The 12919-nt window shown below is 34.1% G+C and overlaps 1 protein-coding gene across 1 annotated transcript in view; it reads left to right on the top strand.

Annotated features, from left to right (window-relative positions):
- Positions 1 to 12919, top strand: part of PARPBP (PARP1 binding protein) — an 85211-nt gene that overhangs the window by 37681 nt on the left and 34611 nt on the right. Inside the window, exons 5-6 of the mRNA XM_061206558.1 lie at positions 7120 to 7290; positions 8591 to 8745. Coding sequence (XP_061062541.1) covers positions 7120 to 7290; positions 8591 to 8745 — 326 coding nt within the window. The remainder of the gene's footprint in view (positions 1 to 7119; positions 7291 to 8590; positions 8746 to 12919) is intronic.

Here is a 12919-nt window from a genome sequence, read left to right as displayed (position 1 = left end):
TAATAAAAATATATGAGCAGTTATTTGATCCCAACTTCCCAATAAGTTTTGATCAATAGTTTCAATTTTGAAATATCTAAAGGGGGCAAATACATGTATTAATTTTTCTTTCATTTATCGTTGAACAAAAGCTGATTGAGAACCTATTAAAACGAATGGATTGATTACCTGCTCTAATGCCAGTCATTCTTTTAGGACCTAAGGATACATCATTTGCTCTCTGGGGACTCATAAAATAGTAGAAAGATTAATAAAATAGACAAAGTATCAGAAAGTATTAATATTTATGCAGAGAATTATAATTGGTTGATATGCAGAGTTATAACAGGGTGATAAGAAAGAGAATATGTGAATTACTTCTTTATACTGGAAAATCAGAGAGCCTCTCTTCAAATGTAACATTTAGTATCTTTAATATGTAAGAAAAATAGTTTCATAGAGTTCATATCAAACTTTTTGTTTTAATGAATTTTGCTTAGAGTATATTTTGAGTCCATGTTTAAGGTAACCTTTTCCTGTCCATTGAGTTTTTTTAAATTGACCCTGACTGCCTTCCATGTTTTAAGAAGTGTTTTTTACATGAAAGTTAAATAATTCCAAAGCATGTTATCTTTAAAAGTGCTTTTAAGATGTATATGGACTTGAACCTTCCTTAATAACTGTCTGAGAGACTTCCTATTGATTTGTAAGTTTTATTTCTACCTTTTAACTCTCTTTTGTGCTTCTTAATTTAAATGTGATTAGACAGAATATGAAGAAATCTTTTTTTTTAAGAAATCTTAATTTTAATAAGGGAAATATTTTGTTAGAGTTTACAGATGATAAATTATTGGGTCTTTAGCTAAGTTATCAGTCAATGAATGACTTATGAATTTCATAAGTTTTGAGCATAAGTTGAGTTTAGCATTTGTGAGTCTGTTTTCCCAAGGTAATAGGCAAGGAGAGGATTTCAAGTGAACATTCTGGGAGCAACATCTAAGAATTAAAAACAAACAGGATTCCAGAGCATGGTGAAAGTAGTTGAGAGGTTGAGAATAAGGAGAGAATTTCATGCAAGGAATTTAATTTTGATGAAATCCAATTTATCATTTATTTTTTCTATTATGTTTTGTACTTTTGCTGTCATATCTAGTAAGTCTTCCTAATTCCAAGTCATGAAGATATTCTCCTATGTTTTCTTCTGAAAGTTTTATAATTTTATACTGTACATTTAGGTCTGTGATCTACTTTGAGTTAATTTTTATAAAAGGTGTGAGGTTTAGGTGAGGTTCATTTGTTTTGCATATGGATGACCAGTTGCTCCCACACCAATTTTGTAAAGACTGTTCTTTCCTTATTGCTTCTGTTGCACCTGTATCAAAAATCAAATGGCAATATCTGTGTTAGTTCTCTTTCTGGACTCTATTCTGTTTCATTGATCTGAGTGTCCCTTTGTAAATATTGTGCTTTTTTTGGTTTTTTTTTTTACAATTTATATTAACTTATTCAAAGGAAACGTTTATAATCTTAAGGTTGAGAAGGATTCTTAAGACCCAGAAAGCAAAAAAAATTAGGGAAAAGATTAATGAATTTGATAATTACAAAATGTAAAATTTCTTGACCTATTCTATTAACAGTGGTAAAATATAAGCAACAGACTGAGAGAAGATCTTTGCCAGGGCATAATATATGAGGGTTAAAATCTAGAATATAAAAAGAACTACTGTTAATAAGAAAAAAGGAAACAAATTACACAATAGAAAACCATGCAAAAGAAAGAGCAGTCAGTTAACAGGAAAAGAAATAAAGATGGCCAACACATTTTTAAAAAGATTCCTAGTCTTCCAGGTAATCAGAGGAAATAGGTAAAACTTTTAAAGTTTTATAACATTAAATATTGGCCAGGATATAGGAAAATGGGAATTCTCCTACACTGTTGATGGGGGTATAAATAGGTACAAGTGAAGGACACTTGGCAGTATGTATTAAAATAATAATAAAGTACATTCTCTATAATCCCAGCAGTACTATAAAAACACTCAACATATATACAGGGAGATCAGTATCAGAATATACATGCAGCAATGCTTATAATAAAATTTGGAGGAATCTAAATGACCCTCATTAGGGGAATGACTAAAGTGTAATATTTTTATATTAGAATGCTATATATTACTGTTTATAAGAAGACAGGTTAAGTTTCTCTTTATGGGCCTGAAAACTTCCTGACACTCATTATATAAGCAATATTTTTTCCTTCTTTCACAGAAGAAATGTAGAATTAAATTGTAACATTTGCAATTTACAGCAAGATTTGTGTGCTGTTTTCAAGAAAATGGATACTCCTGTGAGAAGTCTTTGTTCATAATAACATGTTTTTCTGTTGTTTAATGTTTCTATTGGGCTGGCCAAAAAGTTCGTTCGAGTTTGTCTGTAAGATGGTACAGAACAACATGAACGAACTTTCTGGCCAACCCAATATTAGAAAATAAGAGGGAACCACCCCTTAGTGCCTCAAAGGAAATAAGAAAATTAAGACTGAATGTCATCTGGGTTCCAAGTTTCTGCCATGGGAAGGAAATCAATACTGTGCTATCTTGACTATTGTAATTGTAAAGTAATTTTTAAGATCATTTTTCAGCACATATAATATGTTGTTTCAATGTCTTCTCGCTTACATACTTAATTTTTGATGTTCTATTAACCTTACTATTGTTCCTGTGTATGTAATGTGTCATTTTGCTCTGGCTGCTCTTAAGATTTTTTATCTTTGTATGTCAGAGTTTGATTATAAGTGTAAAGGAGTGATTTTCTGTGTGTTTTCCTACTTGAGTAACTTCTTGGATCTATAAATTGATGTTTTCCACCAAATTTGGGATGCTTTTTGCCATAATTGCAGCAAATATTTTTTCTGTTTTTTTCACTCCTCTGCAGGGATTTCAATTACATGTACGTTGGACTTGTTTAAATTGACCCGCAGATCTCTTTGGTTCCTTCTTCTTTTTTTTTTTTTTCTCTTTTGTTTTTCAGATTTGGTAATTTCTATTGATATATCTATATCACTGATATAGTGCACTGATAGTTTCTTTCACTTTCTTCAAGTTGCTGTTGAGCACACCAAGCAAATTTTGTTTCAGTTATTGTAGTTTTTATCTCTAGAATTGTCTCTTTATAGTGTCCACTTTTCAGTTCTCATTCCTCTATTAAGTCACTGATAACATAGTTTCCTTTAATTCATTGAACACATTTTAGTTTAGTTTTTCCACTATATTTATAGCAGATGCTTTGATGTTCTGTCTGCTAAATCTAACATGTAGGTCCACTTGGTGACATTTTCTATTGACTGCTTTTTATCCTAAGAAGGGGTCACAGTCCTTTTTCTTTGACTGTCTAGTAATTTTTGGATGAAACCCAGACATTTCAGGTCATATTTTATAGCAACTCCAGTCTTTTCTCATGTTCTTCTGAGGAACATTGGTTTTTTTTCTAGTAGGCAGGTAAGTTGCCTAGATTCCAACTTCATAGTTTGTTTCCATGGTGGTATGCATTGGATATCTGTTCTTATAGTTTCCCTTTGCTGGTTTTTTTAGCTTGGCTTTTGTAAGCCTTCCCTCTGCCTGCCAAATTTGGCAGTCAGCCAAGCATTTGGGGGAGATATGGAGCTTATTTCTGTGGATTCCTTTTTCCTAGGGATTTTCATGAATTTTCCAGTTGTTCTGACAGGTTTTGGCTTTGTATACTTAACATTTCAAGCCTGTTCAGCTTCAGTTTTCTGCCACTTAAGCTATACACAGTTGTAGAGTGCACTCAGTTTAGCAAACCTTCAGACGCATAGCTCTGGTTCTTTATAGCTCAATCTTTCTAATATATTTCTTTCTGTTTTCTGTCTGTGTTTTTGATGGACCCCCTGGAATCTTCCCCATGCTTGCATAGTTTTGCTGTCAGCTAGGGGTTTTGGCTATTTATGCTCTCAATTGTTTCCAGGATTTCCTCCTTTAAATTTCTAGCTGTTTTCCCAGCTCTGAATTCTAATCTCTGACACCTTTAGTCACTTATATAGTCATGAAACTTGGGCCAGTAAACCACAAACTTAATTCATACCCTTCTTATTGCAGTTCTTTTAAAACTAAATGTTCCTCCAGCCTCTATTTTTTGGACACTTTCCAGTGTCTTTAAATACTATTTAAAATTTTTTATTTAATATTTAATGTTTGTTATTTAAGGGGTTCACATGATCAGTTGCATCTCCCCCATTACTGGAAGTTGTAGGGCCTTGAATAACCACAAACTTGCAATTCTTACCCTTCTTTTTGCAGTTCTTATAACATTAAATTCTCCTCCAGCTTGTGTCTGCTTTTTGGATGCTTTCCAGTGTCTTTACATAGTTATGTTTTAAAAATTTTACTTAATATTTTGTAGTTGTTACCTGTGGGAGTTCACAGTATCACTTCTGTAGTACTAGAAGTTGCAAGGCCTTGAAAAGCTGTAGTTAGCTAATTTTAAGAAAAAGATCATTGAATACCCTAGTTTATCACTTGACTGTGAAGGACAAGTGCCGTATATATGAAAGAACTGTTGCCCCTATCAAGTTCTCACAAATGTTATTTATCTTGTGTTTGAACAGTCTATAGCTCTGTTTTAGGCCAGTTAATGTCAACATCAACTACTTGCTATTATTTGCTAACATTTGGTTGAATCTCTTTATTTTAATACTTAGTTGGTTATTTGGTATTGTGAAAGTCAGTACCTAGTAATTCTTCAGAAGTTTAACAATTTAACTTCAGCCCTTATATCTTGCCCTGTAAAGAGACATGGGTATAGGGCCAAATGGTGCCAGTTGGCCCATGCCCTACGCTTCAGGGAGCTTCATTGTTGGTGATTATTTAATGGCAAATGTATGTAGGGAAATGAGATCAGGTCTCATCAGAAATGCAGCTGTATGTTTTATATCATTTTCTAAGAAGCATTTTCCAACAATTATGATAGTTGTTATTTACTTATAGATTCTTGTTGGTGGCAAGTTGGTTTCACGAGCCAGGATATGTTCATTGTTCAACCCAAGCTTTTGGTTTATATGGCAATTCTCTTTTCCCAAAGAGCTGAGTGAGATATTGTCATTGAATGATCATAAGTATTTTTACTGCATATTAAAAAAAGATTATTGGAATGGGAGAAAATATTTGCAAATGATACGACAGGCAAGGGCTTAATCTCCAAAATATATAAACAGCTTATACAACTCAACAACAAAAAAATAAACAACCCAATCGAAAAATGGGCAGAAGACCTTACGAGACATTTCTCCAAAGAAGACCTACAGATGGCCAGTAGGCACTTGAAAAGATGCCCAATATCACTAATTATTAGAGAAACGCAAATCAAAACTACAATGAGGTATCACCTCATACCAGTCAGAATGGCCATCATCAAAATATCTACAAACAATAAATGCTGGCGAGGGTGTGGAGGAAAGGGAACCCTCTTGCACTGTTGGTGGGAATGTAAATTGATACAGCCACTATGGAGAACAGTATGGAGGATCCTTAAAAAACTAAAAATAGAACTACCATATGACCCAGCAATCCCACTACTGGGCACATACCCTGAGAAAACCATAATTCAAAAAGAGTCATGTACCACAATGTTCATTGCAGCTCTATTTACAATAGCCAGGATATGGAAGCAACCTAAGTGTCCATCGACAGATGAATGGATAAAGAAGATGTGGCACATATATACAATGGAATATTACTCAGCCATAAAAAGAAACGAAATTGGACTATTTGTAGTGAGGTGGATGGACCTAGAGTCTGTCATACAGAGTGAAGTAAGTCAGAAAGAGAAAAACAAATACCGTATGCTAACACATATATATGGAATCTAAAAAAAAAAAAGGTTTTGAAGAACATAGGGGCAGGACAGGAATAAAGATACAGACCTACTAGAGAATGGACTTGAGGACACGGGGAGGGAGAAGGGTAAGCTGGTTCGAAGTGAGAGAGTGAGTGGCATGGACTTATATATACTACCAAATGTAAAATCGATAGCTAGTGGGAAGCAGCCGCATAGCACAGGGAGATCAGCTTGGTGCTTTGTGACCACCTAGAGGGGTGGGATAAGGAGGGTGGGAGGGAGGGAGATGCAAGAGGGAAGAGATATGGGGATATATGTATAACTGATTCACTTTGTTATAAAGCAGAAACTAACACACCATTGTAAAGCGATTATACTCTAATAAAGATGTTAAAAAAAAAACAAACTCCAATGAGGTACCACCTCACACTGGTCAGAATGGGCATCATTAAAAAGTCTACAAATAACAAATGCTGGACAGGGTGTGGAGAAAAGGGAACTGTACAACACTGTTGGTGGGAATGTAAGTTGGTACAGCCCCTATGGAAAACAGTATGGAGGTTCCTCAGAAAGCTGAAAATAGAGTTACCATATCATCCAGCAATCCCACTCCTGGGAGTATACCTGGACAAAACTATAGTTCCGAAAGATACATGCACCCCTATATTCATAGCAGCACTGTTCACAATAGCCAAAACATGGAAACAACCTAAATGTCCATCGACAGGTGAATGGATAAAGATGTGGTACATGTATACAATGGAATACTACTCAACCATAAAAAATAACGAAATAATGCCATTTGCAGCAACATGGGTACAACTAGAGATTATCATACTAAGTGAAGTAAGTCAGAAAGAGAAAGACAAATACCATATGATATCACTTATATGTGAAATCTAAAATATGGCACAAATAAGTTTATCTACAAAACAAAAACCGACTCATAGATACAGAGAACAGACTTGTGGTTGCCAAGGGTGAGGTGGGGAGGGAGAGGGATGGACTGGGAGTTTGGGGTTGGTAGATGCAAACTATTACATTTAGAATGGATAAACAACAAGGTCCTACTGTATAGCACGGGGAACTATATTCAATATCCTGTGATAAACCATAATGGAAAAGAATATGAAAGAATGTCTATGTGTGTATAACTGAGTCACTTTGCTGCACAGCAGAGATTGGCACAGCATTGTAAATCACGTATACTTCAATAAAAAATAAATAAATAAAAAGATTATTTATGAATTTAGAAATCTTCAATAAAGAAAATATTTTATTGCACAGGTACAGTTACTAGCAAAGAAAATTATCTACTCATATTTAAACCTGCTAGTGAATTCAAAGAATGACTTGGCTCTGGCTCATATTCTCAATATTCCTGATAGAGGACTTGGAAGAGAAGCCTTCACTGATTTGAAACATGCTGCTCGAGAGAAACAGATGTCTATCTTTTTGGTATGGACATGTTACATTTTCAATATTTATTTTAAAGACTCTCTGAACAGTGGATCCATGTACCTTAATATAGAATTCTTGTAACTATGATAGAGCAACTTTTAAATTGTGAATATGTGTTCTATGTCATGTATTTGAAAATCCGTGGTAGTTTTGTTTTTTACTATATCCTTCGAAGTTCGTAAGGGAGAATTTCTCTAAAGCTCTGTTTCCCTACATGTGTTCTGCGGAGTGCTAGCCCTGTTAGATTCTCCTTGAATAAATTATTTCCAGAGGCAAAAGTTCCTGTTCAATGCTCTTTGAATAAATGTTTCCAAGGGCAAAAAGTTGGAAATTGTGTATACTCTTACTGGATATATGTAATGCATGTATACTTCTTCCAAGAAGTCCTACCATAAAGAAATCTGCTTAAGTTAACCTTGTTATTTAACCTGTCGTTTCCTAAGTTATTTAACCATGGAACTTTCCCCAGATTATTTAAATTTCATAGATTTTTCCTTTCTTAGGATATGCTTTGGAAAATACAGCTTTAGAACATTTTGTCTTTGATGGAGATGGCCTAATGTATAGCCATCATATTATATATGTATTTTTATCATTGTAAAGGCAAGACTTTTTGAACTACACATGATCAAATGATCCTAAAATGTGAAAGCTAGATGGGGCTTAGTGATTATCTAGTCTAAATCTTTATTTTACAAATAAAGAAGCTAAGGCTTGGAAGAGTTGAATTAATTGTTCAACTTTGAATAAATCAACCCAATTGACACAGAAAAATTCCTTTGTTCCATATAACAATTCCAGTGGCCAGTAGTCAGTCTATTTAAGAATATATTTATTTTTTATAGAATATCACTGTCTAATTCTTTATAGACAGTGATATACTCTTTTTTTTTTTGGCCATGCTGTGCGGCTTGCGGGATCATAGTACCCTGACCAGGGATCGAACCGGAGCCCCCTGCAGTGGAAGCTCAGAGTCCTGACCACTGGAGCGCCAGGGAATTCCCAACAATGATATACTCTTATGAACATATTCTTACGCCCTTAATTTGTCCCTAACTTGGCTCCTCAGTCTCAGTCTCCACCTGTGTTGCCATCACCCTTGCTGGCATGAATTCTACATGACAGTTGTTTCTTTGATTATTTGCTTCTGAATGAAAATGTGGCATGAGTTATAAAAAGTGCTTATCTTTACCTGTGTACCTAGAAATATGTAAATGTGCCTAGCTTCATAAAATAAGGTGTAGTTTTAACTTACTAAATCATTAAACATAACCAAATTATTTGTTTTAATTCATAGGTGGCTACATCATTTATTAGAACAATAGAGCTTGGAGGGAAAGGATATGCACCATCACCATCTGATCCTCTAAGGACACATATAAAAGGATTGTCTAATTTTATTAATTTCATTGACAAATTAGATGAAATTCTTGGAGAAATACCAAATCCAAGGTATGACAAATGTGTGTTATTAGTCTGTCTTTAAAACTTCACAGAATCAGAGGTAGATTAAAAATTAAGAGCTATTGAAATGACCAAGCATCAGACTAAACTAGGAAGAAGAAACAAAATATCTAGATGAGGGAGGGATAAATTAGGAGTTTGGGATTAGCAGATACAAACTACTATATATAAAGTAGGTAAACAACAATGTCCTACTATATAGCACAGGGAGCTATATTCAATATCCTGTGATAAACTATAATGGAAAAGAATCACTTTACTGTACTCCAGAAACTAACACGACATTGTTAATCAACTATACTTCAATTAATAAATATCTAGATTAATAAATTATAATCACATGACCTTTTCCCCTAAATTTCTGCTTATCTGTGATTCTAAAATTTTTGCCAAAGTCAAATGGCATGTTCAAATTAAATTTGACTAGAGAAGAGGGCTTACCATTCACTTTTTTTCTGGAAGAAATAGGTTTTTGAGGATTGGAAATGACTGAATAGATAATTTCTTTAAACTTTTTGTTTAGCAATAAAGGAAACTCATACCAAGAATGAGTCAGGAAATTGATAAAAATATGATGAATTTTATATTCTATTTTCTGCTAGGTTTTTTTTTTCATTTTCTTATGCATAAATTTTTGATTCATCTGGAATTTGTTTTTAAATGATATTGGAATTAAGAGGTGTTTTTAATCAGATAGACTCTCATTTATAATACTGGTGTATTTTATGGTGAGTTAATTTTAGATTAATTTGTGGGGGGCAGAAGTGGGTTGTATATGCTAGCGATCATGGGAGATCATTGTCAGTTTGGTGGGTATGCCATAGCATAGTACTAATAAAAATAGCTGGTATTTATTGAACACTTACTATGTGTCAGACATTACACTGAACTCTTTATGGGGATTATCATTTGATCATTAAAAAAACCTTACATTGTAGTTGCTAGATAAATACTCAGTTTAGAGAGGAAGAAACTGAAGCACTGGTGTAACTTACCTTAGTCACATTGTTAGTAAGTAGCAGAGTTGGGATCTGAATTCACTTCTGACCCAGGAACCCATTCTCTTAATCGCTATATCTTATTCTATGAAACGTCTTTCCATTTTAAGATTCCAAGAAGAATTTTTTTCAGGATTTTATTCTGAATTGTTTCCTTCTGTCTTCTTATATGGATATCTGTTACAACGAAGTGAATTTGGAAGAGGGTTTGAATATGACTTATAGTCAACATCAGTGACATCTGAACTTCTAAATAATATATTGGCCAGCCATTTCTTCTGAGATAGCAGATAATTAATTTTAAAGAATACTATATTTTTAGCAAAGCAAAATAGATATATTTTGTTGAAGTCAAATGGTACTATAGACTTATAGTAATAAAATTCTCAGAGGAATTGACTTTTAATATTTTTATGTGTTTATTTCTGTATTTACCTCATTTAAATGAAATTTTTATGCAGCTATTTTTAAAATTTTTATTGAACTATAGTTGATTTACAATATCATGTTAGTTTCAGGTATACAGTGTAGTGATTCAGTATTTCTGCAGTTTATATTACATTATAGGTTATTATAAGATATTGGGTATAATTCCCTGTGCTATACAGTAAATCCTTGTTGCTTATCTATTTTATGTATAGTAGTTTGTATCTATTAATCCTGTACTCCTAATTTATCCCTCCCCCTTCTCCCCTTTGGTAACCATAAACTAGTTTTCTATGTCTGTGAGTCTGTTTCTGTTTTGTGTATATGTTTATTTGTCTTTATTTTTTTAGATTCCACATATGAGTGATATCATTTAGTATTTGTCTTTCTCTGTCTGACTTACTTCACTAAGCATAATATTCTCTGTGTCTATCCATATTGTTGCAAATGGCAATATTTCATTCTTAGCTGTTGGATTAAGCACTAGGGTTGCTTCCATGTCTTGGCTATTGTAAATAGTGCTTCTCTGAATATTGGGGTGCTTATATCTTTCCGAATTAGTGTTTTCATTTTTTCCAGATATATACCCAGGAATAGAATTGTCGGATCATATGGTAGTTCTATTTTTAGTTTTTTAAGGAACCTCCATACTGTCTTCCATGGTGGCCGCACCAGTTTACATTCCCAGCAACAGTGTTTGAGATTCCCTTATCTCCACATCCTCTCCAACACTTGTTATTTGTAGACTTTTTGATGATAGCCATTCTGACAGGTGTGAGGTGATACCTTATTGTGGTTTTGATTTGCATTTCTCTAATAATTAGCGATGTTGAGCATCTTTTCATGTGCCTGTTAGCCATCTGTATGTCTTGTTTGGAAAAATGTCTATTCAAGTCTTCTGCTCAATTTTTGATTGGTTGATTTGTTTTTTGATACTGAGTTATATGAGCTGTCTGTATCTTGGATATTAAGCCCTTGTTGGTCTATGCAGCTGATTTTGAGTTTCAATTTTAGGCATTATTTATTAACTTCCTACCATGGAAAATGAGGATTTGCCACCCACTCGCCAACCTCCCAATACTCCTCTTTTCCTCTCCCCCTCCTACCACACACACAGACACATACACACACTTCTCTTCTTCTCTCCTTCTAATATAGTTATACCACAGTATCAGGTTAAATCATATTTTAGAGTTTACATTATTATAACTCTGTAATTATGGCCTACAGCTAAGCTATATTATATACTGTTATTATACTTCCTTTCTTGTATACATTTTTGGTTTTTTCTAGAGTCGATGATTATCTACTTTTTTCTCTTGCTTTGCTTCTTATATATTTATTATCAATTCTTTATCAAGTTTGCCAATGAAACTATACAATTTCTTCTTTTTTATTAGGTCATCTATCAGTTCTGATTTTTGCCATTGAAGACATTCCTTCTGGAGAGTCATCTATCTTCTTCATTCAGTCTGTATACTTTTGCTTGCTAGGCCTGTTTCAGAGTGTCAGCCATGAAGCTTCATCACCTTGTGAATTTTCTTTGTCTCTGCCTTGTTTCCAGGATTCCATGACTTTAGTTTTAATTGGTTAAACCCCTTATTTTGCTCAAGTAGCTTTCTGAGAAAAAGTAAATGGGAGATAAATATCATTATTCTCACATTTGATTGTATGTGATCTTATGCTTCATTTATTTCTCCAAGGTTATTTAATTTATATGATCATTTTTTATCTGCTACCTGGATAGTCTTTGTTGTATCTAGTTGAATGTTTTTCTTTTTGTTTCTTTTGCCCTCTTTCATGTTAAAGGTGTTCCTAAAATGTAGGGTGATTCTGGACTGTTGTTTCATATTTAGAAATGAGACCCTATAAAGCTGATTAGCAGCTCTATACAGTGGACCTCATTATAGCATAGTAGCCACTTGGCTGTTCTACTGGGGATTCTCCAAATGTGAATAACTGCAGGTCTTTTCTTTGGAACTTACCCCAAAATGTCCACAATGGCATCCTTTAGTCTCTTTCTGAAAGCAGTAAGTCTGGCTAGCAGTATTCTGGGATTTGAGGTAGGGTAGGTTGATGCTGAGCTGCCCAGTTCAATATGTAGACTTTTGCTCAGTCCCTCTGTTTTCAGTCATTGGTACCTATAGGTCTGGAGCCTCTCTGGCTTAGTTTCTTCAGAGTAATCCTGCTTTCCATGCTGAGGTGACAGAAGTGCACTAGCCTGATTGCTCAGAATAAGAGAGGAGATTCAGGGGTCTAAGTGTTCCTCACATAGACTGTCAACCAGCTTTCTTATTTGCAATGACACCTTCACCATAGCCTTCAGTATTGCCTTCAGTTTCTGAGATTACTTCTTATTGGTGTCTCTTTTAGCAGTTAACTTATGTTGTAGCTTTCTGTGTTCTGGGTAGTCAGTTATCACCTTTCCATCTGCTCTTCATCTTTCTGTACTTTCATGATATGTCTCTGCTCTCGACTATTGTCTCCTCTCCCATTCTGTTTTTCTTTATGGATTTAAAACATTTTCCTTTTTGTCACTTTAGTGGCACTTTAGGAGGGAGCAGATATAAGTGCATATATTCAATCCAATGTAATTTGTTATAATTACATTCCTTTTTGGAGGAATTTCTAGTTGGGGTAAGTTAACAGGGTAAAAGTACATCCATACACACACTTTTGTACAAAAGGGTAGAAGTACGTTTTAGAGGCACCTAGGGTACACTTCAGTTCTTCAATTT

Source organism: Eubalaena glacialis, chromosome 11 (assembly GCF_028564815.1).
Source record: "Eubalaena glacialis isolate mEubGla1 chromosome 11, mEubGla1.1.hap2.+ XY, whole genome shotgun sequence".
NCBI classification, from domain to species: Eukaryota; Metazoa; Chordata; class Mammalia; order Artiodactyla; family Balaenidae; genus Eubalaena; species Eubalaena glacialis.
Note: the sequence above shows the minus strand (reverse complement) of the source record. Positions and strands in the feature narration are given on the sequence as shown.